This window comes from Anopheles arabiensis, chromosome 3, assembly GCF_016920715.1.
Source record: "Anopheles arabiensis isolate DONGOLA chromosome 3, AaraD3, whole genome shotgun sequence".
Classification (NCBI taxonomy): Eukaryota; Metazoa; Arthropoda; class Insecta; order Diptera; family Culicidae; genus Anopheles; species Anopheles arabiensis.
Window position 1 is genome coordinate 68,690,796 of NC_053518.1, and position 25,557 is coordinate 68,716,352.

Below are 25,557 nucleotides of genomic sequence, written 5' to 3' on the forward strand. Positions count from 1 at the left end.
GCATGGACCTAGGGCAACGCCATGCACGATGACGGGGTGGGCATGCGCAACCGATAAGTAGCGCAAGTTTAACGACCACGGGGATGGGAGATAGCGAAAGCGAAAGGATGAAGAAGGATAGGGTGAGTGTTGTTGGTGCACGGTAGCGGCAAACTGGTTCATCTGGTTTCTTGTGGCAAGCTTTCTTTGGCTCGATCTATGTAGTACTGTTTATGAATCGGGGACGATTAAAGCATTACTGGTAGAGTTGGCTATTCGTAGTCGAACTTGAAATCGCTTCCAGCCGTTTGTTCTGCCACAAACTGGTCGAACCGTTCGCTGTACTCCTCCGGCATCTCGTTACGATAATCGCCCACAATGCCTTTGCGCATGAATCTGTTTAGACAAAAAGAAGGGCAAGGGTTTAAATAACTCGAAAGGAAGGTGCCGTTTTGCGGCACAATTACACTCACTCAAACGGTGCACCTTCACGTTGGTTTGACTTGAGGGTGTTCTGTACCATGTCGTGTTTGTTGGTGGCAGGGTTTTCTGAAACACAGTTAAAAAAAGGGGAAATACGTTGAAGGTACCTCAATTTGGCGGTTAGAATGTGCTACTTACTTTTCATTTCGCTGAACGATAAATGCACTGCCAGCTCGTCCAGCTGGGTGTCGGTGTAGGATTTGTTCAGGAATTGGCACACCTTTGGTAGAAGGCCCCGCAAATCCTGTTAACAAAAAGACAATTAACTATGAATTGCAAAGAGATTGCTTGACACACGTACCCTTTTCATGCTTTCGTACGTGAGAAAGAGCACATTGGGTTCGTCCTTTAACGCCCAAAAGCTCAGCACGTGCTGTATCATCGGACAGAACGTTATGCGATCGTTCAGCAGATCGTCAAAAAATGCTCCCCTATCCCCCCGGTAGCCGACCAGCGTCTGGCAGTGGTGAAAGTACGAGACGGCCACATCCTTCGGGTTGCGGGCGACGTAAACGATGCGCGGCCTTACCGTCCACAGCTGGCGCGGCAGCAGCGGCAGTAGCAGATGGGATTTGATTTGCCGAGGACGCTCCCTGTTGGCGGCGAGGGCGATCGTATCAACATCGTAACGATCCGCAATTGCACCGAATCTGGTGGTTGGTGGTGGATAAACAAGCAAACTAATGAATATCCTTTTTTTAGACTTTAAATGCAGTCAGCATACTCCAGAAAAGTAGAGCGTGTGTTCAGCTTAACATTGCGCGCCGTCTCGTAATCTAGATCGTGATTGATCAGCCAAACCATCTCCTCCGTCCAGGTGGTGCCACTTTTGGGAAAGGTCACAATCCACACATCATCCTCGTACACGCGGAAGTCGCGCACCTGCTCGGCGTAGTTGCGATACTTGCTGGACACAAACATTGCGGCCGGTGGTACGTTGTGACACCCGGCCAGCGGGTAGTCCGTTAGGTCGGTCAGCTGTACGAGCGTGTTGCGGAAATCGTACCCACGTTCCGCTGAATCGCTCGGTACGTCGGTAAATGTAAATGATGCCATCTGTTTTCTCGTATGGTCCTGGTGTGCACGCAACTCGATCGCCGTTGCAAGACTGTGATATGATGGCGCAGAATGTAGGCATTACCGAGATCGTATGTGGGCGATAGTTGGTGGTGGTTTACATTGGCGGCAGCAAACCCCACAAACATTGATAACGGACGCGTTCTGTTGACGCGGTACTACTGTGCATCATGAATCACTGAAGCAAACGTTGCACAGCTAAGTGTATTTGAAGGAAAAACTTGGGGTTTTGATTGTGTGCTTTATTTAATTTACATAATCGCACACACTGTACAGGATCGTATGCACTTTCAGTTCGAATGGCAGCACCTAACTGTTCTCCACTATTACATGGCGTCAATCATTGCAAGGGGTAATGTGTTTACTTTACATATTAGACACGTCCAAAGTTGGCAATGTTTCACGTGTCGCGCTGCTTGTGAGTGTTTGCCAATTTCTTTCGCTTATTGAATTTTCGTATTTTCATGCAAAACGTGTAATCAAACTTGAGCGCTTATTTATTGACAGTTTAGAATAGTGTTGGGATTGATGAATCTTTCGATGAGATTCATTCATATGAATCTTCAGTAATGGGTGAATCGAATCTCGAGTCGAATCTTCAAAGATTCATGAATCTCTACAAATTCACGAATCTTCAAAGATTCATGAACCTCTACAGATTCACCAATCTTGACAGATTCATGAATCTCTACAAACTAACGAATCTCCAAGGATTCATAAATATTCAAAGATTCATGAAGCTATAAATATTAATGAATCTCTTAATATTCATGAATCATTAGTGATGTATGATTGTCAAAATATTGTATTTGCACGATCCCCCCTAACAACATGCCCGTCATGGATTCGAGCCTGCATCGATCGTCTCCCCATAGCAAAACAAACTATCCGATCGCATGGTACTTTCCAAAGAGTCTCGAAAGCCTGTATAGGCTGTCATGACAACGTAGGTTGTTACACAAAAAGGAAGAATAATGGGAAGCTAAAGTTCTATGAATCATTGGAGATTCACGAATGCCTTGAGATTCGTGAATCTTTCGAGTTTTATGAATCTTTTTTGGATATTCATGTAGATTTGTAGATTCATGAGTCTTTGGAGATTCATGAATCTTTAGGATTGAGTTTCAGATTCATTGAATCAACTCAAAGATTCATTCACATTCATGAATCTGAATCAGATGTACCCAACACTAGTTTAGAGTATTATAAATCGTACTTGAAATCACTACCGGCAAGCTGCTGCTCGATGAAGCGATCGAACTTCTCGATGTACTCTTCCGACAACTCATTGCGAAAATCTCCAACAATTCCTTTTCGCATAAACCTAAAAAAAAAAACAAAAATAGAACCGGTGTATTAGTAAAATCTGGCATGTTTTTGGTTGGGGGGGTTTCGACGCACTCAAATTGTTCCCCTTCGCGGCCATTCATTTTCATCGCACTTCGTACCATCTGGTCGTTGTTTGTCGATGGATTTTCTGCAAAAAAAAAGAAAGATGGGAATTATACAGAGTGTCATCTCTTTGCTTACTTTTCAAATACAAACTCTTCATCTGATCGAACGATAAATGCACGGCCAACGCATCCAGCTGCTCGTCGGTGAAGCTTTTCCCGAAAAAGGTACACACTTTGGGCAAAACGCTTCGCAGATCCTGTTGTGTTAATACGTCATGTTAACAGTTTGTATGATTAATAATACCACAATATTTGAAACTCGTCCACACCTACCCGCTTCATGCTTTCATACGTCAGAAACAGTACGTTGGGTTCCTCTTTCAGCGTCCAAAAATCGAGCGCATGCCTAATCTGGGGACAAAACATTACCCGATCCTCGAGCAGCCCATCGAGGAACGCTTCCTTGGTGCCCCGGTAGCCCATAATCATCCGATAGTGGTGCAGGTAGGACACGGCCACGTCCTTCGGGTTGCGGGCGACGTACACGATGCGCGGCTTTACCGTCCACAGCTGGCGGGGCAGTAGCGCCATCGGCAGGTGGGATTTAATGTGCCGCGGACGCTTCATGCTGGCTGCTACCGTCACCGTATCGACCGGTATCTTGTCTGCAATGGCTCCGATTCTGTAACACACGCACAAAATATAGTGTACGACTGGTGTGAATATTCAAAAAGGAAAAAAAACTTGGAGCTTTAGATGGTCGCGATCATACTCCAGAAAATGGGATCGTGTGTTGAGATTGACGTCACGGGCTGTTTGATAGTCCAGGTCGTGAGCGATCAGCCAGACCATCTCCTGCGTCCAGGTGGTGCCACACTTTGGGTACGTCACGATCCACACGTCATCGTCGTACACGCGGAAGTCGCGAACCTGGTCGGCGTAGTTGCGAAACTTGGCCGGCACAATCGCTGCAGGTGGTGTATTGCCGCCGGCCGAGGCCAACGGGTAATCGGTGAGATCGTTCAGCTGTATTTGAACGAAGGAGGACGCACCCGGGCAGGCCAGATCCGTCTCGATATCGGTGATGGTGAACGCACTGGCCATTGCTTTGGTTGGTATGACTGTTGTATTTGGTTGTAAGGTCAGACAGAAACTGAAATCCTTTTTATGTGCTCAAACACCGTCCAGCAGTGTAAAGCAGCGGGACTAGAGCAATCACTACTTCTGCGCAATGGTCAGTTCTTGCGGTAACTATCCATGTGTTCTGCAAAGGTCCAAGGTCCAAAAGTGAAAGGAAACCGCAACAGACGTGGGACGATGGCGGTTGTCTGCTGTTTATTACACACACTGTAACGAGAGAGGTATTTGATCGATGAAGACCGTAGGCCGTAGTCTGGGGAATGGAAGTAAGAAAGCGAAAAAGAAGTAAACCGATGTCAACAAACCGCAAACGATAAGGGCTTATAGCAGGGCGGTGTGGCATATTACTGTTTGTTTTCTTGTTATAAAATTTGCGATAAGAGTGGCTAAGTGCATGGGCGTTGCATCAGCGGTGACCGGTTCTTATCAATACGGAAGTAAAGTGGTTACGGTTTGTGTGCGATGCAGCGCGTGTGTTTGAAAAGTCATCAGACATGTAATAGGCCTTTTTTGTGGATTTTTTTAGGTTTAATGTGATTTATTTAATAACCAAACATTGCCAATTATAATTTAGAATTGATTTTTTACATATGTTTATCCCTTCAAAGTCATTGAAACAGGATCGCATATTTGCTATCCTTGGGGACCCTGTCCAACGTCCAGCGATCGAGCGCCTCGATCAGCTCGCCCGACAGCTCCCGCTTCCAGCCGTCCGTCTCACCGCGCCGGATGAACTGCATGTCGTTGTCGTTCACCCGGTCCGGCCGGTTCGTTTGCTGGAGATTGTACTCGACCCACTGTCTGCGATTGACGGCCGTATTTTGACGCATCTGGCCAAAGTCGAGATGGTGGGCGAGCGCTGCCAGCTGCTCCTCCGTGTACGATTTGTCGAAAAAGCGGCAAACCTGCCGAATGGCACCGGGCAGATCACGCTTCATGTCCTCGAAGCACAGCGACAGCATGTTCGGGTAGCGCAGCTCACTGTACTCGATCAGATGCTTGTGGTACGGTGAATAGTACACCAGCTCGTTCATCATCGAGCGCACGAACTGGTCCAGAGAGCCTCGGTAGCAGTGCAGGGAGACGGAATGGTGGTAGTAGGAGACGGCAACCGATTTGGGATTCCGGCGCACGTACACAAGCTTGGGGCGAACGGTCCACAGTGCGTTCGGTAGGAAGGCTGGCGGCAGGTGTGTTTTGATGAAGCGCGGCGAGGACATTGCGAGTGCATCGCGCAACGGATTGAACGGTTCCGGAAGGTCGCGCAGTCCGGAGAGGCTGTGGAAGAGGAGGTCGATCGATTGAAATGCTTCGGCGGAGGGATCGTGTCGGTGGAGGTAGACTTGCTCAATGAAGGGAAAGCGTGCATCAAGCGGGACGTCTTTCGCTTGCTGGAAGTCGAGCCCATTGCAGACGAGCCAGATCAGTTCCTGGGTCCAGGTGGTGCCGCTCTTGGGGTACGTTACTATCCACACGTCATCCGGTCGTACCTCCATGTCCTTGATCGTTTGTCCTATCTGCTCGAAGCGCCGCGACAGGCAGACCGGGTCCGGCGTCCAGTTGGGAAGGTTGATCGGTACGTTGGCGTAGTCGTTGCAGCGCACGAGCACGTAGTCTTCCTCGTTACGTTCGCGACAGGTAGCCTTAAAGACGGGATCTTCGATGTCGATGTACTCGAACGTCATCGTGGACAATTTGCGGCCGAATGGTTGTGGTTACAAAGTGGATGTTACACTGTTGAACGGAAGGAAACGAATGACGCCAACTTGCAGGGGATGATATTTACCGAGCAAACGGGGAAGGGTCTTGTTTTTAACGCGTTCTCTCTATCTACTGCTTTCGTATCACAACCTTCAGCGGCATGATCGTTGTATGGGTGCGAGCGATTCCAGTTACGGGGTTGAGGGTGGCATGTCGCTGTAGCGTCCAGTGCTGCCAGATTGAGTGCCATTTATTTGCATGATTTTTTACTTCATTTCTTTTCAAAACTTTTCATTTTGTTTTATTATTTTCATCGTTTACTACATTACAAAGCACGTGGTTATCGTCATCCCAGCTATCACTTAATAACTGGATAGTGAATTGCTTACGCAGAAGAAACTATCGGATTAGGAATCCTATTTCCTATACTGATTGAATCCAATTGGATACCTATTTGAATCGAAAATCGCTTCCTTCAAGATGTTTCGTGATGTATTCCTCAAACCGTTTGATGTACTCTTCAGACAATTCTTCAGTATGTGAACCGATCTTTCCTTTGCGCATAAATCTGTGAAGTCATTAGAAATTATTGTAGTTCATTACAAGCAATTGAATTAAAGCATACAAACACACTTACTGAAAATTCTCCACCTTTTTGCCGGAGAGTGATTCTACCAGCTCCAAAACGCATGAGTTGTTTGCAGATTTGTTGTCTAAAATGAAAAATAGTGTTACTTATCTAAAAAAAAAGTCTGGGTACTTTTCGTAACTCTTACTCTTCATAACGTCGAACGAGAGATGATTTTCCAATGTGGCCAGCTGTTGGTCGGAGTACGTTTTACCAAAGTATCTGCAAACACGACGTAGTACATCACCCATGTTCTGGAAGTGGAAAACATTTTTGTTAAAATAGTTATTTGCTTCTTCATTGGAAACCACTTGTTACCGTTTTCATCTCTTCAAAGTGAAGGAACAATATGTTCATCTCTCGCCGAACGTTCCAATAGTCGAGCGTATGCGGTATCTGCGGTCCGAACAGTACCTGATCGGTTAGGAGGGCATCGAGAAAGTCCGGCATTGGCCCACGATAACCGTGCAGATGGCGATAGTGGTGGAAAAAGCTTACGGAAGCATCCTTCGGATTGCGGGCACAGTAGATGAGCTTCGGCCGTACGGTCCAGATCTGTTTGGGCAGTAGTGCGATCGGCAGATGGCACTGGATGTGTCGCGGACGGGTTGCCTTTTCCACCTGCTCGATCGTATCCCCGGGGTAGTTTAGCACGAAAGCAGAAAATCTGTGGTACATATTGGGGAGAGACTTAATAAGATTCTAATTGTTCTTCCATTTAGCCACGGGACGTGTCGTACTCGAGGAATACCGAACGATCGAGCAGGTTCACCTCTGACGCTGTCCGGTAGTCGAGATCGTGGCTGATCAGCCACACCATCTCCTGCGTCCAGGTGGTCCCACACTTGGGGAAGCTCAATATCCAAACGTCATCCTCGTACACCGTCAAGTGGTGAATGCGTTCTGCTTGCGTAACAAACTTCGGCGTAAGTACGCAGTGCGTTGGTTTGCGAGGCTTTTCGCCGGTCGGAAGATAGCTGCCATCGTTCAGGTGCAGCTCGACCGTGCTGCCGTGCATCGGTGCCTCCACAGCTTTGGCCAAAGGCGTCTCCAAAGGTTTGACCGTGAACATACTAACTATTTCCTGAGAATTGAGCTCGAACAAACGTTTTCTTGTGATGATCGCACTGTCGCTTCTGCGCAACTAACATAGACTGGTTCAGTGCAGTTTTGCTGCGCGAATGAGTTGAATGCAGGAGACACTAACCTCCAAACCTGTTCTGTGTGTTTTTGGGTGACCTTGAAGCAACGCGATGCAACAAATTCCTCCGATGTTTTGCCATTCTCAAAAAAGTATAAACAAAAAAACAAAACGCTCTCTTGTGTTGGAGCCAAAGTCTCTGTATCAAATTGGTGTCGTAGGTAGAAGGAGCTTTCTTTTAAGACAATATTTGTCGCAACAATGTGATTACTTTTTACTCATGGAATTTAAAGCTGCTTCCTCGTAACTGGCGTCCAATGTAGGCGTTCAGCTTTTCTATGTATTCGCTGGACAGTTCTTCCCGGTGGGAGCCTACCATTCCTTTTCTCATGAACCTGGGGACAAGTGGGGAAGAAATTGCTTGTTGATTCTAATCAGATTTAACTTTTAATCAGATACCGTTGCTTTTGGAACAAAACTCACTGAAAGCTGTCCTTGTTGTCGTCCGTTGCCGAAATAGATTTCATCAGCTTCAACAGTATAGAATTATTGGCAGAATCATTAGCTAAAAGGGAGGAAAAGAGGGTCGTACATGATGAAATGAGGTTTGTTCTTTAGTTTTTTAAAGAGCGATTTTCACTTGCTTTTCATGACCTCAAACGATAGGTGCTGCTCCAGACGCTGTAGTTCTTCCTGCGAGTATGATTTTCCAAGAAATGCACTTGCTCGCTGCAGCACCGCAGCCATATTCTGTTGTTGAGTGGAAATTAAATTATGATTCAAACATTGAGCGACCTAACGACTCCCATCTTACCCGCTTCATCTCTTCGAAATGCAAGAACAGAACGTTCGGTTCGTTGCGTAGCGCCCAAAAGTCTAGCGTGTGCGGTATCTGTGGCTGAAACATAACGAGATCGTGCAGTATTGCCTCGAAAAAGGTATCCTTGGGCCCGGTGTACCCGTGCATATGGCGGTAATGATGGTAGAAACTGGTCACCATGTCTTTTGGATTCCGCGCACAGTACACTATCCGCGGCCGAATGGTCCACAGTTGCTGCGGCAGCAGTGCCATTGGCAGGTGGCTTTTAATGTGCCGCGGACGCTGCATCTGCTCCACCAGCGCGATCGTGTTTTGGTCGAACCCGGGCACTAGAGCAGAGAATCTAGAGGACATTTAGTGAAGCGATCAGAAATGTTAGGACTCAAGCAACACGAACGAAGCTTACTCGATAAAAATGGATCGATGAATTAGATTGATCTCTGCGGCGCGTTGATAGTCCAGCGCGTTATCGAGCAGCCATATCATTTCCTGGGTCCAGGTAGTGCCACATTTCGGTGCCGTTACGATCCACAAGTCGTCCTCGTACACGGTGAGGTTCCGGATCCGCTCGGCGAACAGTTTGTAGTGTTCATTCAGCACGCAGTGAGCCGGTGCAGCCCCTGTTCGGCTTCCATCGCCTTTGGGAAGGTTGGACGAGTCGTTTAGATGCACTTCTACCAGTGGACCGTTGGTTGGTACCTGGACCGCTCGCGCTAGCTCGGTTGTGAGTGGTTTGTACGTGAATGTAGCCATCCTCTTGGACCTACTACGGGCACTGCATCAACTAAGGTCCGGCCCTTGCTAAGGCCGTTGTATAAATAGCGAATGTTTAGCCAAAGTTGCAAGTCGATTTATCAGGTAGTAAACAACTGATAAGGCGCTAGGCTAGGAAATGCGTGGCTAGACTAATAGCGGGGTGTTAGAATGCAAAAGTGCAGTTGGAGACCGGGTTTCTCTCGTTCCAGGTTACGAGATTCATTGAATTTAATTAATGTTTTCAAACTCTGTGCCGGGCTGGAACTTTGTTGCCTTCCCCGGTGGGTTTTATTGTTCCGCCTTCAAGCTTTATATTCCTGCCTTCTTCCCCTTGAGTCATTGGATTGTTTTTATAATAGATGTGTTTACTGTTGTGTCTGTTTTCGTTGCAGGTAAATTCCCGCGACAGGGAAATTCAACGTCTCGGTGCACTGTTTGCCGGAGGGCGGCCAGCAGCAGCGCTTGCGAAAGATTGTTGCTACCGCGATGTGAACGAGCTCGGCCATGACGTTGCCACGCTGCAGCAGGAGAAGCTGTCCCTGCAGCAGACGCTTACCGAGGCGCAGCAAACGCAGGAACGCACCGCCCGCAAGCTGAGCCGGCTGTCCGAGAAGAACCAGCAGCTGGAGAAGGAGCTGCGCGAGTTCGAAAGCGCCGCCATAAAGCTAGAGTCGGAGGCGAATCGGAAAATGCTCGAGCATGATCGCAAAAACTCGGACCTGCAGGTAAAGCTGCAGCAGTCGCAGGTTCGCGTGCGGGAGCTCGAATCGCTCCTGGAGCTGTGCGGTCCCGGTGCGGGCAAGGTACGGCCGCCCTCCGATAGCTCCATATCCTCCTCCACCTGTCCGTCGGATGCAATGCTACAAACGGCACTGCAGCAAGCGACGGACGAGAAACGTCTGCTGTACAAACAGCTGAACGAACTGAAGGATCGCGAACAGTCGCTGCTGGCGGATTTTGAAAAGGTGAAAGCCAAGTACACGCGGTTGAAGCAAAAACACGCCACCCTGGAACAAACACAGCATCACCAGCCCGTTAGCAGCAGTGCCGAAAGTCAGGTGGAGCTACAATCCTTACAGTATCGCTGTAGCGAGCTGGAGGAGAAGCTGCGCCACACCAAGCAAGAGCGCGATCGGTACAGCTCGGACGCAGAGCGGCAGCGCACGGTCGTTAGTCAGCTGAAGCGGGAAAGCGTCGAAAAGGATCACGAGCTAGCGGAGCTTAAGAATGAGCTACATTCCCTGCGCAAGTCTAACCGACCATCGACTGCCAGCCAGGGTGGCGGGGGGCGATTGCGTACGGCCGATTCACACGGTTCTGGCCAGTCGTCACTTTCCGTGCAGGCGGCCATACACCGTATCGAGCGGGAGCGGGACGCGGCCAAGAGTGAGGTCCGCCAGCTCGAGCAGGAGCGGGATGCACTGCGGGAAAAGCTAAAGCTGTCCACCCGCAGCCAGCAGGATGCGGTGGCCAAACACGAGAATGCAATCGCCGAGTACAGTAGCAGGGTAGCGACGCTGGAGGCGGAAAAGCGTGACCTCCAGGGCGGACAGGCTGCCGCCCAGATGAAGGTGAAGCTGCTGAAGGAGGAGTCCCGCGAGCTGCAGGCCCGGGTGAAGGAGCTGGAGGAGAGTTACAGCAAGCTGAAGCTGTCCTACTCACAGATGAAGTAAGATTGTCGACTGAGGTACCTATTGGGGAAGCAATGATCACTAATTTAAATCAAATTTTGCAGGATTCTTCACGAGCAAACCGAGCGTGCCCTTGCGCAGCATCAGCAACGTCTGCTAAGCACCGAAACGCAGCTTGGAACGGCAGAGAGCAAGCTACAGCGGGTGGACAGTACCGTGGAGGATGCGCAGAACGAAGTTGGTCGGCTGAAGGGCGAGATCAGCTTGTTGCGAGCATCGAATGCATCTCTTGTGCGGGAAAAGGATAAGCTTTTAGTAAGTACGGGAGAAGCCTCCCGAAGGGCGCCTGTGAAAATACCGTAATCTTGACTTACACTGCCTTATTTTAGATGGATTTGGACAAAAAGACCGAAAACTTGTACGCTGCCGAAGCGGAAATTGCTGAGCTGAAGGCGAAACGGAAAGAGCTGAAATCCACGATCGATCGGATGCAGCAAAAGCTTGAGTAAGTGGGCACAGTAGAGTAGGTAGTTTTATTGGTTTTATTAGAAGTATTTATTTAGTCTTTCTACTACTACACACATGACTTACATTCTATTCAGTCTACTTGCGAAACGTACATGTAGCTTTCGTTTGCACTCTTCTTGTGCAGTTTTTTCGTTTTTTGTTGTTGTGAGAACTGGGATTGTATTTGCATTTACAATATGGAAGAAAACGCTCTTGATAGCCTCGTGTTTCGCAAACTGGTCAATTTATATCTTTTCTGCACTCTTTAACTACTTCGACAAACTGGTGCTATGTGTTTTAGTTCGGTGAATTCGGTGAACCTTTTTACAGATGTAATAATTATCCTTACCCGTACACACTTAAATAGGAAAGTGAGGCATAGTGAGTAATCGATTTACAGTGAGACGACCCTCTTGGTAAATGGATTTGTCCAGTTTGTTGTCCTATGGCACACTTGGTTGGATCAAATCCGTCGGGCACGCCCGTAAGCGAAGCAGGAAAAGTGAGCGTGTGTGTGCGAAGGTTGCCTACAGTAAAGCTGATGTTATTTAAGCCAGTGAGGATAAATGGTGCCTTCTAGAAATGTGCTTTGGAAGCTCTACTGATTGAGCGCATTGAGCTGGCTGATGCTGCTGTGTGATGCACAAGACGTTTATGAAAATGAGATATGAAGGAAATGGCAGAAGCTCTTCACTGCGCAATGGAAGGTTTAGCCTCAGGCGTTTACTGTCCCCGTCGTTTGTGGTCGGCGTGGGTGGGTGATGCTGTTCAGTACTCGTCCGGGTCGGATGTGCCAAAGCCAAGCAAGCTCATGAACCACCTGCCATAAGCAATGGGTGAATCGAGATGACAAGATTGTGAAAAGAAGAAAGTAAAGGCCAATGAGAATGAGGTGTTAGAAACACACAGAAACTCACAAATGTACACGCAAGGGGGAGGGATGGGTTGTGGTGTAGTAGACAGGATGGGGTATAAGGAGATGACTCGTTAGGACAGTGGAAGTGTTAGGTTGCCGGGTGCGCGGGAGTGTAGATGGCGCCGTTCGTTCAAGTACCTGGCAATGCCGACGCTGGGCGCCTGGCACCCGATCACTCCGTTGGCCAGCGGCTGCTCGTACGGCGTGTAGCCCGGCCGGCAGACGCACGCCGCCGACCGGATGCGCGTCGGTATCTTCTTCGGCTCCAGCCACTGGCCCGGGCCGCACGGTCCCCGCGTGTACAGCTTGAAGCACTGCCGGTTGACCTCGACCATGTCGGGCGTGCTGTCGCAGGCGCTCTGCGGTATCTGGTCCGCCTCGTCCGTGCACGATTGGTCCAGGTTCGAGATGACGCCCGCGCAGCCGCACATCCCATTGTACGAGATGCCGTCCAGCGACGGTCGGGAGGTAAAGTCAAAGATGACCACCTGGTGCAGGCTGCACGGTCCCTGCGCACCGATGCGGTAGCACGTTTTCTCCTGCGGAAAGTACAGCCGGCCCTTTTCGCACGGATTGGGCGTGCACACGTTCGGCTCGGTTACGAACGAACCGAACTCGCACGGTCCCTGGGTGTAGAGCTTGTAGCAGTAGCCGTCCTTCCACTGGACGTACCCGTCCTTGCAGCGGCACTCCGCCTTCAGCCCGCTGCTCGGCCCGTCCGCGTGGCGCTTGCTGTCCGCGACGATGAACGTGTGCCCGAACGGGCACGGCCCTATCGTGCCCAGCTCGTAGCACTGGTTGGTTTCGTTGTGGTAGTGGGGCAACCGCTCGTGGCAGGCGCACTTGCGCGAGGGAAGAAACAGCTCACCCGTACCGAGGCAGGGCCCTTTGGTGAAAAACTCATGGCAAGTTTCGGTATCCTCGTGGAAGTAATTGCTCAGATCGCCCTCATTTTCGCACTGTTGTTGTTGTTGTGTTGAGAAGAGAGGGAAGATGCACTTTAATGAAGGGAATTGTTTCGAATTACGCTTGAAATGGGAGCTTACCTTGCAGCGTGCGATTCCGTTGTTATCTAGACTGATAAGCTTCCCCTTCGGGCAGGGTCCTTTGGTGTGTATCTGGTAGCATTTGTTGTCCTGCGGCCAGTAGATCATACCGCTGTCACAGATTTCCGTCGACTTGCAGACACCCCAGCGTTGTTTCGGTCTGTAAGAAATGAATTGGAATATGTGAGCAGTTAGAGCTATAAGGTGACGCAGAATTGAGGACCAGTTTGCCCAGCTTACATGGCACTCCTTCCCGCCGAATCGGCGATCGGTGCAAAGTACTGGCCAAAGTCGCACGGACCGCGCTCGAACAGTTTGTGGCACTTTTTGGTGAGGGGCGACTGGGCGGTACCGGGCGGGCAGCGACACTCGGCGGTCGAGCCGAGCCCGGTCGAGCCGGCCCCGACCGGGCTGAGCTCCATCGTGTCCGGGCACGGGTAGCCGAGCTGGAAGATCTTGAAGCAGCGCTTGAGCGGCGGCCAGTAGAGCAGCTGCCAGCCGCCCGGCTGGCTAGCGCAGGGGTTCTTGTTCGGGTCGCTCCATGGCGGCGGCACGATGGCGGCTAGCGTCGTCGCTTGCAGGTTGTAGAATGTCAGCAGGATACACATCCATACGGATGCATGCCTCATCACAGTGCTGGTTTGGGAAGGGGAAGGTTGGAAAATGAATGAAAATTTGGTATTACTACTCAGAGAATTACTTAAGGCCGGGGGACATTGTCCGTACTCGCTAGTGTAATTTTTGATTTTCACTAGCGCATCTGGCGGCGGCTGACCGAAGCACTTTGCTAAACAATTTAAGGCCGCTTCAGAAAATATGTTATTTTACCATGTTTTTTTACTCAAACTGAACTGTAAAAACTTTGTAATTGATAAGTGAATATGTTGTGCAAATATTTCAGCCATTTTAGCATCAAAAATGATGAAAATAATACTTTATTTAGAGATCTGGCACGACCATTCGCTCGATGATCAAAAAGAGCTTCCACTAGCCGCCGCCAGATGCGCTAGTGAAAATTGAAATTACACTAGCGAGTACGGACAATGTCCCTCGGCCTTAAAAGCCTAATTTGCTCTAAAGACTGAGAGAGGATTCAAATGCCCATCCTCAAGCTCTATCTCGCAGCAAGCAAAAGGATTGGTTGTTAAGTGCCATTTGTAAAGTGATAAGATGTTTCCCCCTTGCTTGACGCGGAGCGCAGCACCAGTTTCAGCATCGATTTGTGATTTTGGAAGGTTCATTTAAGCTAATATCGCTGATTGGTACCACATTGCCGCCGGGTGATGATGCATAAATTTCCATCCATTGGAACACGCTCAGCATGCGTCTTAACGCGCGCTGCCTCCGATATCGTGCTGTGTTATTGGCCATCACCCGCTCGATCGCGCTCGAGAGTTCCATATAAGGTGGCGCTACGCGGCGGTGGCCGCACAGCAAAACAAACATCTGTTGATCTCAATTTTGGACAGAAGTAGTTTTTAAATACCGGTTTTTTGTGTTTTTTGTTTGCTTATACACGATTGTGGTACACGATTCGTCCCGCAGGAAAGTGAATGTGTTGTTGGGTCGGTGACCATTGCCCAATAGCAATCCCGCGTGCCATTTCGCACGGCTGGTGGTGGCCTACATTTCGAATCTTGCACTATCGAGCCCTGCTCCCCAGGAGGGGTTTTCCCGTTGGTCCAGATGCATGCTCCCACAAAAACAGCACAATGCTGTGCGTAATATTTACGAATTTCGGTGCACGGTTGTCGCTTTTTATCTGCGCTAATTCGCACCACCCTCCCCCAGGTCATGCCAAACGGGTTAACTCAGTTTGTTTGCCATTTTGTACGCTGTTGTCATCTGCTCCAGTTATTATGCAATTTGAGTGGCTGGGAGATGTGGGGTTTTGTTTGGCGTTTTTCATCCCATTTTTGTTTCATCTCGTCGTCTGCCTCCGTGTTCCGATGCTTAAACGCTTAAACGAGCCTGCTGCGCATGGAGTGAACGGCGAAAGTGGCTGTGGCGCAGGCGTATCGTTTATTACCGGTAGTAAACTGCGACAGCGCAGTTTCAAGGCCATGGGTTCGGAAGCCGTTAAACTGTCCGTCAGTTCCACACCCGGTCATGCAGGTTTTTGCTGCGCGACGATCGATGACCGTGTGTGTGTCATAAATAAATCATGAGGGTGTTTCATGTGATGCTGCCGGCACATTATGCGCCTCAATGCTCGTAAGTGAGTTGTTTTCGTAATTACTTTTACCACCAACCACAGCAATATAGAACAGAATGCAATTTAATCTTTTTATTTTCGTTTTAGTGTCGTTTCGTGTACAAAAAGGCTAAAAAAAGGAACACTTGAGCAGTTCCACGTCAGTGTTACGTTTTTGGTGGTAACGACAGGATATGTTATAACCACATGGAAACACTAGACTTTTGGTGGCTGGCTGTAACGGGGTGTGGTGATTGTTTCTTTACCACCCCAAACACTGTTCCGCTGTCAAACGCACTAATATCGTTGTCATTGTTATTGGCGCGTTTGCTTAGGTACTGTGTGTGTGTGTGTTGTGGTAGCATGGACACGATCCGCTTGTCGCTAATAGTGACTGCTAAATCTACGACTGCTGACAACTTGATTACAGTGCTCTGCTCCAACGAGCGATGACGTAAAACGGGCATTGCACGCACAGCATTAGTTAGGACCAGATCTAACAGCTCTCAGTGCCAAATCAGTGCGTTTGCCTACGCCTTTAGGTAGATTTTTTTGATGTCTAAAAGGGCAAACAACTTTTGGAGCAAGCGCTGAAAGCGCTATGATAAATTGAAAAATAAAATCTTCATCATCATATCATGCCCAATGGTTCAAATGTAACCCGGAAGTTGTAGTTACCGTCCTCCCCAAACGATTGCGAACAATTGCGCGTTAGCAAAGGCTGTCAATACTCACACAATCAAAGCCGGTTCGAGGCTTCCAAGATGTATTATCTGTGAGGAGTCCGGAAGGTGGTACACCACCGGTTTGGTTTTCGGTTGTTACATCATTTCAACCACAAAGGGAACATCTTAACGAGCTATACCCTATCGGGCTAGTCTCCCAGTGGGATAGGGCAGTCGGTTTGAAGATCGCATGGATCGATCTCTTGTTCGAGTACCTTGTTTAAGATGGTGATCATCATCATCATCACCATCGAATGTGATGTGTCCGTTCATTTTATAACGCTGTGAAGAAAGACAACACTTTACACGCGCGCAGTGGTTGAATGTTTTCTTTTATGACCTAGCGGTTTGTCGATCTTCTCCTCCCCGTACGGGTACAATCAACGACCATTTCTGAGGCTTGTGAGGTGTAGCGTTTAAAAACCTCCTCCCCATCATCGGAGCGCACGGCACTCGTCAAAGACACGAATCGTTGTCCAAAACCGATCCCACATGACATCGATCGGCAGCGATGGTGGTACATCGTTTTCCATCGCGTCTAGGGGGAGGCCTCCGGCGTGACCTACAAATCTTGGCACCAATTGAAGAGTGCGGCGGCGATAAAAAGGTTACGCAATCCGGCGGTGCTTGCTGCCGGTGGCTATATGGTGTGGCTCTTAGTTTCGAAATTATTGTCATCATCATTCCAGACCAGAGTAAAGCTGCACGGGGGCGAAAGATCGTGTGATGATAGAAATGTGCAGAAAGGCGCTCCTGTCTGGGGAGCCGAGTTTTCCCACTGATTAGTCGCACACCTGATGCAACTGAAGGTGAATGAGCTTGGAAGTCGTCACCCCGGGAGCTCCGAACAAACAGTTTTGGGAACTAGTTAGTACGTTCCCAGACAAACAATGGACTCTTTTCCATTGCTCTCTTATCCTACCGTTCACAGCAAGGTAGGCTGGCACGTGCCGTTGGCATTTAAAAAGCAACACAAAACTGGGAGCGATGTGGAAAAAATTCTTTTTTCTGTGGAAGTAATTCTTCAACTCCAATGACCCAGATCTTGCTTTAACCGTGATGGTAATGCTCTCTTAATCTCGCAGGAGAAGTAGAACTGCTCCAAAAGCAATCATCTCTACTTTCCGAACGGCCTTGGAGGCAATGGGGGATTTTTTTACGATTATAAAAAGTGGGTGGTCTAAGGCATGGAATCCAAGTGAGAGGGCGCTCAAGCACTCAACAATTAAAAAGCAGCTTATGCAGATTAGACAATTCTATAAATTACGTCCAGCGTAACGATTTCGCGACTGGTTTTTGATGAGATTTATTGCATGACGATCGTGTCCCACACTTCAAATGCCCCACGGGCGCACACCGACAATTAGCGAACGTCGCTCGTGGGAAAGCAGCTCCGCGAGGAGACATTTCGCAATTCTTAGATGTAGTTTTGTAGCTTAAATAAGATAAAAAAGTATATTAAAAACGCATGTTTTTTTGCTGTTTTATAGCAGAGTATCGTCGTCACTTCCTTAAGTTGTATGTTGTTCCTTTTCGGGGAAGGGCGAGAACAAAACCACATCAATAACTAAACCATTCGGCTTAGTCTGCTAATGACTTCAAACGCGTTAATATCGCGCTCCATGGACACGACGCCGCTGCAAGTGATTATTAAAACCGCAAATTATTTACACCAGCGTGGAGCGCCAGCCAGCATGGCGGGTGCCTCGCTATCGCAGATATTATTAGATCCGGTGGTCAGTCAATGATGGTTTTCCGGTTATGCTTTTCTGCGCTCAGATTACAATAATGGTTTAGTCATCGTTTGTTTGGTTGATGTAATAGCCGTTCCATCGGTTGCTGCACACATTTGGGTGCGATTAAGGGGAAATTAATGCTGTACTTTCTCCAAACAAAAATGTTTGTTCCTTCTACTCTTCGCACATCGCCGATTTGTGTGCCAATACACAACAATCGGTGTCACGTTTAGAACTCTCACTTTAATAGGCACTCGTTTTTTTCGATGGATTGACTTTTGTTACGGTTGATTGTGTCACCCACCTGCACCGGGGAAAAAGGGGGGTGTGCACTGTATAGGGCGTTTGTTTGATTTACGGTCTCAAACGACATTTGTATCGTCTCTTGGGGTGAGATAATCGTCACGGATCGCCTCTCTAGACGAGAAGGCAAAAAAAACGTCGCTTTTCCTTTCCTTTTTTGCATTGGCATCTGTCTCCCTGAACCGCTGTGACATTTTAAAGGGCGCAAAATGAGTTTGGTGGACCTTGGTGTGTGCCTGTGAGAGACACAATGGATATGGCATGACCGTAGAGACCGTGTGACTGATGGGAAGATGTTTTAAGCGGTGTCTCGCTTGAATTTGCAATACACGCGGACTCCTCCGGAATGGGGCGGAAAGAAGCGGAAAGCGTGAGGGAAATGAGACGCAGCAGCTGACAAGGCTACGGTGCTGGTAGTGCTTGGGTGTCCATGACGGTGTTAGATGATGTCAGAGCACCACGGAAAGGTACGATTCTTTGATGTCTTGGTTTTCCCATGCAGCTGCAGGAAGAATTATGCCTTTGAGAGTCTCTCAATTCCGTTTCCGTTTTGCCGGTATAGTTTATGATTTAAATGGAATGGTATTTTTTGTGTGTCCGCTGATATCCGTTGATATCGAGGCAATGAGGTACGGGAGTGAGGTCAACCAGTAAACACGCGCCACATGGGGTGCGAGCGAAAGCTGCGCGTTTGGCAGTAAATCTTTAATTTGCTTCACCTCGCTACTGCCCGAAGGATAGTTGAATGCTGTGGTCTTGTTTGTTTGGTATGTGTGTGTAGAAAAAATAGACCACATCGAGGAAGTAGTAGCGTTTTGTGTAAAAAACACACATATGTGCTCTTTTTCCCGTACCCTCATTTCTACATTTGTTTGTCCAAAGTGCAATGAAGCAGACAGAAGCGGGGTGTATGTGATTATTTAATTCCCTGTGCTTTTTAAGCCTCCGGGTAATCAATAATTTACCACATGTACAGTGTGATAATCCAGCTCGAGCGGAAGAAGGGGGTTTAATCTGGTAAACCGTACCTGTTTTCCACAGCTGTTCACTGTTGCTCACCTAGTTTCCTCGGTGCAGCGGGGGAAAGGAAGCTATAAAACCCTCCAAACGCGTACAGGTATCGTACACAGTAGTGCGCCTGCCAGCTTCCCTGGAGAGCGAGAGAGGAACCGGTGCCTTCCAGCGCCTTCCCGCACTGACATACAAACCAAAAAAAACGGGGGTAGTTCACTGGACGGAATTTGCAATTTGTGGCACAGGGTTTGAACTTTCAAATTGCCAAAGAAATGGTACACGTTGTGCTACACCGAGCTAGGAAGGGAACGTGGGTTACGTCAGCGCGCACCCCGTTCCTTGTGGGAGAGCCTTCTCTAGGAAAGCTTTTGCAGCTGTTTTGCTTTGTCGCTTAATAGCCTTTTTCCAAAGCACAGTTTATAGTGCTTCCTCAGCATCGTGGCCATGGAAAAACGTTGTGCGGTGAGGTGCCAAAGTCTACTGCGCACCGATTGCACGTGTGGCCAATTGTGGCGATTGAAAATGTCACTCCCGCAGTGGCACTTTTCCAAAGAAAAAGCTTGCATTCTCCTACTCTCTCTCTCTCTCTCTCTCTCTCTCTCTCTCGCCCTAGAAGAGCTTCCCCGTCTTTGGGGTTCATTGGGGGGATGAAACAAGTTTCGTTTCGGTTGCATATTCCAAATCGACCTAGTGTGTACACACGAGCCTGATGCCGCCGGTCTGGTGCAATTACATAATCGTAAAGGCACACACAGCCACACACACACATACACATGCATTCATTGGAGAAAATTGTAAACGAGGCGGCTAGCGAAGGAGTGCCGCCAACTCAACTCTTTGGACGGAGAAAGCAACATACAAGCAATGATGATAGCAACAAATCTGAAACATGTGCGCGCGCTTCTTGTGCAGTCAAATGTGTTTGCAAACAAAAGAAATAATACGAAAGACTGCATGCGCGCGACGGTAAGCGACGAACGTTTTATGCTAATCAGCAAATGCAGAAAAAGGTGTCAAATCGAACGGGAAAATGGGCTGCGATTCTTTGGCAGCGATTCTTCGATTGACATATTTTATACCGCCACGCCATGAGGAAAGTGCAACGACTCAAAAGTGGGATATAGGATAGGATATGACGCGGCGTGATGGTACGTTTTAATGCTACAGCATTTCACGATGCACGATGTATGGTAATGCGATCACTTGATCACGGTTTTTCGGTGTGGGCTTTGCCCTTTGGTTTGATTCGTTCTCCAATCGTACGATTGAAGCTCTATTGTCGTACACCAGGGCTAGAGACAGCTCTGATTGAAAGACACGGTACCACGGTTAAATAATGTAACCGTAAACCGGTTCTCGTTGAAAACGAATTCAGACGACTCGATCGTCGTCATCTCGTTTTCATGCTTCACAGTTGCATTGGAAGATGATTGAAGACGTGTCTCCGATTGGGAACGGGTGGGGATTTGTTGCAAAGAATTGACATACACACACACAACAAAAGGTTCGTCGCTTGATGCTTCGCTTTGGTTTTTCTTCGGGCGATTCGATTCGCAAAACTATCTTCACTCTCCCTCTCGCGTGCCTTCAATGCTGACATCGAATCAGAGCTTCAGCTTATTGAATATTGTTACCATTTTGGTGTTATTGCTTTCTTCCGTTTACCGCTCTTCATTTTGCATCATTGTTCGTGTGTTGCATTGCATAAAAATCACGATTGATGATTGCATCTCGAGAAGTAAAGGAAGAAGAGTTTTTTTTTGCCGAAGATCGTTTGTAGTATCGGTGCGGTCTGTGCGGTTCTCCCGTGTTCCCTCTTGGTTGCCAATTATTATGAGGCCTTGGTTTTACCGGTACAATGGAAACAAAAAATGAGGTAGAGGTTGGCAAATGCAACACCAGCAGCGTGGTTCCGAATCGAATTTCGTTCCGAAAATGATTTTGGTTGCTTTGGGGTTGCCGGGCTGCATAAAGCCTCCTGACCATGGTCATGGATGGCGGTTACGAAATCAGTCAAAGAAAAGTGTAAAAGGGGAAGGGGGGAACGGCTAGAGAGAAAAAGTGTCTGTCCGTCAAAGCTGCAGAGTGTTCGGAGTGATCGGAAATTGCTCAAATGCATGTTGTGGGGGCAGTAAAAAAGGAAAGAAAAGCCTTTACATCCGTTTGGTAATTGCGATGGAAGATGGGTTTTGACGATGGGGGAACGGAGGGATGGGAATGTTTAATGTAATTTCTATCGATCGCAATAATTATTAGCGGAGATGATACTGTCTGTGAGTGTTCAGGCAAAATGTAAGCAAAAAAGGGTCTGAAATTGGTTGTGAGTAAGATGACTGTGATAAGGGTGAGTTGTCAAGACTAAAGGTGAGAACAAATCCAATTGAAAAGATGGGAAATCGCATTAAATAATGTTAGGTACGATTTTTGCTGCTACGATGTGTATGTCGCATGTGAGACTTGAACTAAGGACCGCCAGTGTATGAGATCACGAACTTACCCTCTGCACCGAATTGATGCTATCGACAGTGAGACTTTCCATATCATACTGTATCGTCTGTTGCATTTGTGCCAATTATAACGCTTTAGTGACCTTTCTATCTGCACACGTTTCTGTGCGGGGCAATGACAATGAATCTTTCACTTGTGCGTGCGAAAATTATGCATGCATGCCCTGCAAATTACAGCAGGTGGTTTAATAGTCAAGGCTATCAATGTATGCGGTGCTGCGCGTTACGTATGCTGGTAGCGTTGGATGAATGCTACAGAAGAAATACAAACAATACCTTCACAACTCATACACTAGCGCATCACGCATGTGATACCTTTTGCTTACCGTGTAGTGTAATGTATGTTTAGTGTCTCTCATTGTCAAACAGATGTTAGATGTTGCTGGCGGCTTATGGTGACAAAAAACGTGTGCTTCCACAGCCGGCTAAACAAGGGCACCGGCGTGCCGCCAACACGGTCATTCCCCGTTGACAGACTAGTTTGCGCAATACGGGGCAGACGGCGTGATGTGTCGTTGTGATGGTACCAAGGTACCTTAATAGTGAGGGTGTTTATTTTGATTGTCAAGTTTGTACGTTTTATTTCCTTGGCTGTTGTATCGGGCACGGATATTAGGTGGGAGAAATTTTAAATTACAACCCATGTCAGGGTACGGTAAATCATGCACGCGATTGGTGAAGGTTGCATTTGTGGGTTTTTGTTTGTTAATGTTTCGTGTCTGCCTAAGAACTGAAGGTTAGGGGCGATTGCACTGAAAGATCGCAGGAGCGACAGTTCAAGGAAGAAGCATGAACTATTACAACATCACTGCGAATGGTGTGATGAAATCATCGAGAAAGTGTGTTATCCGCAAGGATTTCCGTTCAAGGTAAAACGAGGTTGTTGTGTTGTGAGTAAATGAGCAATAAATTTGTTAATACCAATATAAAACACGTCTCAGGTTGCTTCTCAAACTATCCAAAAGCTATTTAAAGTGGCAAACAAATCCACAAAAAAACGAACACCATAATTGCTGCCATGTTGTTGAATGATTTAATTTGGAATGCGCACAAACTGTGCCACTGTGCATTGCAGCATAATGTTTGTTGTTGTTCAAATGTACCGTACATAGTTGGGCGGCTTTTTCAATTAATGCTTCGAAATAATACGGCCTTGTTCATTAACGAATCGGTCGTGCTGTCGGTGCTGCTACCAGTTTAGCGCCGCATCGAAAGGAAAATGAAATGAAACGAAACGGTAGCATTAGCAATGGCGGTTTCTGTTTGCCTGACGCTAAGTGAAATAGAAATTAAAAATTCGTTTTACACCGCATGATGATGGCGGATTCTTCATTATGGACAGTTTCTTCAATCGAACCTTGTTTTGTGTGTGGGTAAAGCTGCACCTATCAAGCGAGCAAGGGGGAAGGTTGCAGAAGAGAGAGAGAGGGTTACAAATTTGTTTGTTTGTTTTGTTCAGCCCGCTGTGCAACTAGCTCTCATTAACAACAAATGTTGCATTGCACGCAGATGCATTGCGGCAACGGACATGTTTGAGCATACAAGCCTCTCCTCCCGCCTGAACATACTTCACCATCACCACCACCACGGGCGTGTCTCTCGGCAAGCTGCTGTATTAAAGCTTTCCCAATGTGTGTGCGCTGAACAACACCGATCCGATCGTGGCGGAATCGTTCATCATTTGAGAGGTAGAGGAGGATCGTCAATAATTTTCTTCATCGCTCGTGTTGCGGCACCACCAGCATCAGTTTCTTAAACGATACGTGTCTGATGAGGCGCACATTATGTGGGGGAAAGCCATACATTTGGCAAGCACGTGTCTAGCGTTTCGTTTTCCTAGACATTGCACGTGTGCAGCTCGAGCAGAACCTCGCGTTTATGTGCAACTGCTATGGCGGCTAATCGTTTCTCTGATACACGAAACCGGGCGAATCTTGCCACAGATGAAAGTAATTATGTCGAGTGGGCTTGCATGTTTGGCGTTTTTTTGTTTTGGAGTGGTTCTCGATTTTTGCAATCGTGTTCGATTTGGAAAGTGAAGTGTGAAAAGTGAGCAAGTCAGCAGCAATCCTTTTATTTTCAACGTTTCGTCTGGTGCTGTTGAAATGGCAGCTCGATTTCTAAACAGATTGAAAGTGATTGTATATCGCTGTGAGCGATAGGGGAGTTTGTGTTCTGATCGTTAAAGAGCTTTTTCATGGCAAACAATTTGTCACTTAAAGGCATGCAATTTGTTTGCTCTAACGCTAATAGAGAAAGAAAGAACTCCAATACTCAACCAAGTGGATGCAAGTATACCAAGGTGATAATTAATGCTAATCAATTCTAGCCATCGGACTTTACTTGGACTTTCCAGTGACTGTTTTGCCTCTCTCCATTGGCGAGAGGGGGCAGTTCCATGTGCCAAGTGCGCGAGATCGGCGAGCCGCATCGTTCTAGCCGTGCGGTGTTTTACCTTTGCGCGACACGGCACTCGTTGGGACGTTGGCGTAAAAAGGAGTTTATTTACAATCCCAGCCCTGTCGACGTCTTGTCATGTCGTCGACACTTGCTTCGCTTAGGTCTTTGAACCGTTTGCTTTGTTTGCACAAGCGCGCACTGTCTGTGGCACGTTTCCGGAGGTGTGTTAGAATGGGTTTCCGACGACACAGGGCCCTCTTCCCCCGGGTGTGAGTGTGTCAGCTTAATGGATGGTAATGAAATGCTTCATTTGAAGCCCGTTTGCTACGTGTGAGTCATGTGCCACAAAAAAACGAGGTGATCAATCGCCATAATTAATCAAAAGACTTGGACTACGAAAGATAAAGCGACGAACCTTGGGCAGAAGATAGGGAACAAGTGATGCTTAAAAAAGGCTAAGAGAATAAGACCAACCAGCTGTACTTACGTATTTATTATAGCACATGAAACATGCAAAAGAAGCACCGACAATCCTGCGCGCTGCGTTTGTTGCTTCCGTTTGACACCGCAAATGCTCTCCGGTTGGTGATTTATATTTTATATTTTTTTAGATGAACATTAAACAATGTGGCGAACTTGTTACACTAAAGCATCTACTATCACATGCTTTGGTTGCACTTTGCCTAATTAGCGGTACAAGAAACGATCGCTTCTTTGATCACTTGATCACGGGTGTACGGGTTTCTTGCGCACGGTGAACGTATTGACCGTGACGTTTCAATCGCTGCTCGATCACACTTTGCAGAGCACACACGCATAAGAAGTTGAATGAAACGGAATCTTAACCGTTGCCAGATTTACGCTGTACCCTTACACCTCGTGTTCCGTTCACAGTTGGGCGTACACACAAGCACACACAAGCACACACACACACAACAGGTAGTCGGTCGATGCAAAGAACCATACACCGAAAGGCACGTACACTACCCTAGGCACACAGAAGACACTGGATGGTCAGAATGCAGGGCTATAAGACCAAGATGATTCCTTGTGGGGTGTGAGGTTGAAAGGGATCATCACCACACTACGATGCGGCGGCGGCAGCGGGTACGCTCTGTTAGGCTGTTGAAAACCTGTTTAAGGATAACTTCATGATCTTCAGCCGTCGTTAGGCGTGTTTGGATAGAACTTTTCTCTTTGTTACAGCCGCGCAGAGGATCGAGGATCAAATTTTGACGTATAAAACTGTTTAAAAATTCTGCAACTAATCCAACAAACGATCACAACGGTTGGACGAGCCACAATCACGCAATGTATCCGTTGCTGGTTACCACTTTGGCACCAAAACCAACCGACACCCCAAAAACGTGCACGATCGCAACGGACGCAAGGCACAAGCGAGACTGCGAGATCCGTGGCAGAGCGCAGCGTACGATCGGCCCGCTGCTTCTCGTCGGGC

General features: G+C 47.8%; 7 protein-coding genes across 12 annotated transcripts in view; 1 reads left to right on the top strand and 6 right to left on the bottom strand.

The window, feature by feature from the left end:
* The window catches only part of LOC120899602 (testis-specific gene 10 protein), a 33,839-nt gene that overhangs the window by 2,745 nt on the left and 5,537 nt on the right, over window positions 1–25,557 (top strand). For 3 of the 4 annotated variants that reach the window (XM_040305637.1, XM_040305639.1, XM_040305640.1), the window contains exons 4-6: window positions 9,512–10,788; window positions 10,855–11,065; window positions 11,140–11,255. In XM_040305637.1, the coding sequence (XP_040161571.1) occupies window positions 9,512–10,788; window positions 10,855–11,065; window positions 11,140–11,255 (1,604 nt within the window). Of the gene's footprint in view, window positions 1–9,310; window positions 9,401–9,478; window positions 10,789–10,854; window positions 11,066–11,139; window positions 11,256–25,557 lie in introns of those variants that run through there. The other variant, XM_040305641.1, reaches the window with a different exon arrangement.
* LOC120899606 (luciferin sulfotransferase-like) lies at window positions 226–1,795 on the bottom strand. Its single transcript, XM_040305646.1, has 5 exons — window positions 1,187–1,795; window positions 764–1,112; window positions 601–706; window positions 453–528; window positions 226–375 (listed from the first exon to the last, which is right to left on the bottom strand). Exons 1-5 carry the CDS (start codon window positions 1,516–1,518, stop codon window positions 252–254), a joined length of 987 nt encoding a protein of 328 aa, XP_040161580.1. The 5' UTR covers window positions 1,519–1,795; the 3' UTR covers window positions 226–251.
* Window positions 2,016–4,259, bottom strand: LOC120899607 (luciferin sulfotransferase-like). The gene is made up of 5 exons (XM_040305648.1): window positions 3,706–4,259; window positions 3,267–3,615; window positions 3,085–3,190; window positions 2,941–3,016; window positions 2,016–2,863 (listed from the first exon to the last, which is right to left on the bottom strand). The coding sequence occupies exons 1-5, from the start codon at window positions 4,035–4,037 to the stop codon at window positions 2,743–2,745; spliced, it is 984 nt and encodes a 327-aa protein (XP_040161582.1). The 5' UTR covers window positions 4,038–4,259; the 3' UTR covers window positions 2,016–2,742.
* On the bottom strand, window positions 4,587–5,877 carry LOC120899604 (luciferin sulfotransferase-like). Its single transcript, XM_040305644.1, has 2 exons — window positions 5,421–5,877; window positions 4,587–5,351 (listed from the first exon to the last, which is right to left on the bottom strand). The coding sequence occupies exons 1-2, from the start codon at window positions 5,756–5,758 to the stop codon at window positions 4,682–4,684; spliced, it is 1,008 nt and encodes a 335-aa protein (XP_040161578.1). The 5' UTR covers window positions 5,759–5,877; the 3' UTR covers window positions 4,587–4,681.
* Window positions 6,049–7,606, bottom strand: LOC120899608 (luciferin sulfotransferase-like). Its single transcript, XM_040305649.1, has 5 exons — window positions 7,143–7,606; window positions 6,721–7,069; window positions 6,551–6,656; window positions 6,412–6,487; window positions 6,049–6,342 (listed from the first exon to the last, which is right to left on the bottom strand). Exons 1-5 carry the CDS (start codon window positions 7,472–7,474, stop codon window positions 6,225–6,227), a joined length of 981 nt encoding a protein of 326 aa, XP_040161583.1. The 5' UTR covers window positions 7,475–7,606; the 3' UTR covers window positions 6,049–6,224.
* LOC120899605 (luciferin sulfotransferase-like) lies at window positions 7,721–9,164 on the bottom strand. Of its 2 annotated transcripts, none has more exons than XM_040305645.1 (5): window positions 8,770–9,164; window positions 8,358–8,706; window positions 8,188–8,293; window positions 8,027–8,108; window positions 7,721–7,938 (listed from the first exon to the last, which is right to left on the bottom strand). In XM_040305645.1, exons 1-5 carry the CDS (start codon window positions 9,114–9,116, stop codon window positions 7,818–7,820), a joined length of 1,005 nt encoding a protein of 334 aa, XP_040161579.1. In that variant the 5' UTR covers window positions 9,117–9,164; the 3' UTR covers window positions 7,721–7,817. The 2 variants fall into 2 exon arrangements, 1 of the variants encoding a protein (XP_040161579.1); XR_005739072.1 differs by having other exon boundaries at window positions 7,924–7,938; window positions 8,184–8,293.
* On the bottom strand, window positions 11,275–25,485 carry LOC120899603. Of its 2 annotated transcripts, XM_040305643.1 has the most exons (5): window positions 24,586–25,485; window positions 13,460–13,855; window positions 13,220–13,379; window positions 12,312–13,132; window positions 11,275–12,077 (listed from the first exon to the last, which is right to left on the bottom strand). In XM_040305643.1, the coding sequence occupies exons 2-5, from the start codon at window positions 13,846–13,848 to the stop codon at window positions 12,026–12,028; spliced, it is 1,422 nt and encodes a 473-aa protein (XP_040161577.1). In that variant the 5' UTR covers window positions 13,849–13,855; window positions 24,586–25,485; the 3' UTR covers window positions 11,275–12,025. The 2 variants fall into 2 exon arrangements, with proteins under 2 accessions (XP_040161577.1, XP_040161576.1); XM_040305642.1 differs by having other exon boundaries at window positions 11,275–13,132.

Bases quoted from the DNA above. Each gene is read 5' to 3' on its own strand.
- LOC120899604 (XM_040305644.1), bottom strand. From the start codon at position 5,758: ATGACGTTCGAGTACATCGACATCGAAGATCCCGTCTTTAAGGCTACC. The intron at 5,352-5,420 runs GCAAGTCTACCT...CCTCTTCCACAG, and splicing joins GCACGCTTTCCCTTCATTGA to CCTCTCCGGACTGCGCGACC.
- LOC120899603 (XM_040305642.1), bottom strand. From the start codon at position 13,848: ATGAGGCATGCATCCGTATGGATGTGTATCCTGCTGACATTCTACAAC. The intron at 13,380-13,459 runs GTAAGCTGGGCA...CATTTCTTACAG, and splicing joins TCGGCGGGAAGGAGTGCCAT to ACCGAAACAACGCTGGGGTG. The intron at 13,133-13,219 runs GTAAGCTCCCAT...CAACAACAACAG, and splicing joins ACGGAATCGCACGCTGCAAG to TGCGAAAATGAGGGCGATCT.
- LOC120899605 (XM_040305645.1), bottom strand. From the start codon at position 9,116: ATGGCTACATTCACGTACAAACCACTCACAACCGAGCTAGCGCGAGCG. The intron at 8,294-8,357 runs GTAAGATGGGAG...ACTCAACAACAG, and splicing joins ATTTCGAAGAGATGAAGCGG to AATATGGCTGCGGTGCTGCA. The intron at 8,109-8,187 runs GCAAGTGAAAAT...CCTCCCTTTTAG, and splicing joins ATCGTTTGAGGTCATGAAAA to CTAATGATTCTGCCAATAAT.
- LOC120899606 (XM_040305646.1), bottom strand. From the start codon at position 1,518: ATGGCATCATTTACATTTACCGACGTACCGAGCGATTCAGCGGAACGT. The intron at 707-763 runs GTACGTGTGTCA...TTTTGTTAACAG, and splicing joins CGTACGAAAGCATGAAAAGG to GATTTGCGGGGCCTTCTACC. The intron at 529-600 runs GTAAGTAGCACA...ACTGTGTTTCAG, and splicing joins ATCGTTCAGCGAAATGAAAA to AAAACCCTGCCACCAACAAA.
- LOC120899608 (XM_040305649.1), bottom strand. From the start codon at position 7,474: ATGTTCACGGTCAAACCTTTGGAGACGCCTTTGGCCAAAGCTGTGGAG. The intron at 7,070-7,142 runs GTACGACACGTC...TATGTACCACAG, and splicing joins GATCGTTCGGTATTCCTCGA to ATTTTCTGCTTTCGTGCTAA. The intron at 6,657-6,720 runs GTAACAAGTGGT...TTCCACTTCCAG, and splicing joins ACTTTGAAGAGATGAAAACG to AACATGGGTGATGTACTACG.
- LOC120899607 (XM_040305648.1), bottom strand. From the start codon at position 4,037: ATGGCCAGTGCGTTCACCATCACCGATATCGAGACGGATCTGGCCTGC. The intron at 3,017-3,084 runs GTTTGTATTTGA...TTTTTTTTGCAG, and splicing joins ATCGTTCGATCAGATGAAGA to AAAATCCATCGACAAACAAC. The intron at 2,864-2,940 runs GTGCGTCGAAAC...TTTTTTTTTTAG, and splicing joins CGCGAAGGGGAACAATTTGA to GTTTATGCGAAAAGGAATTG.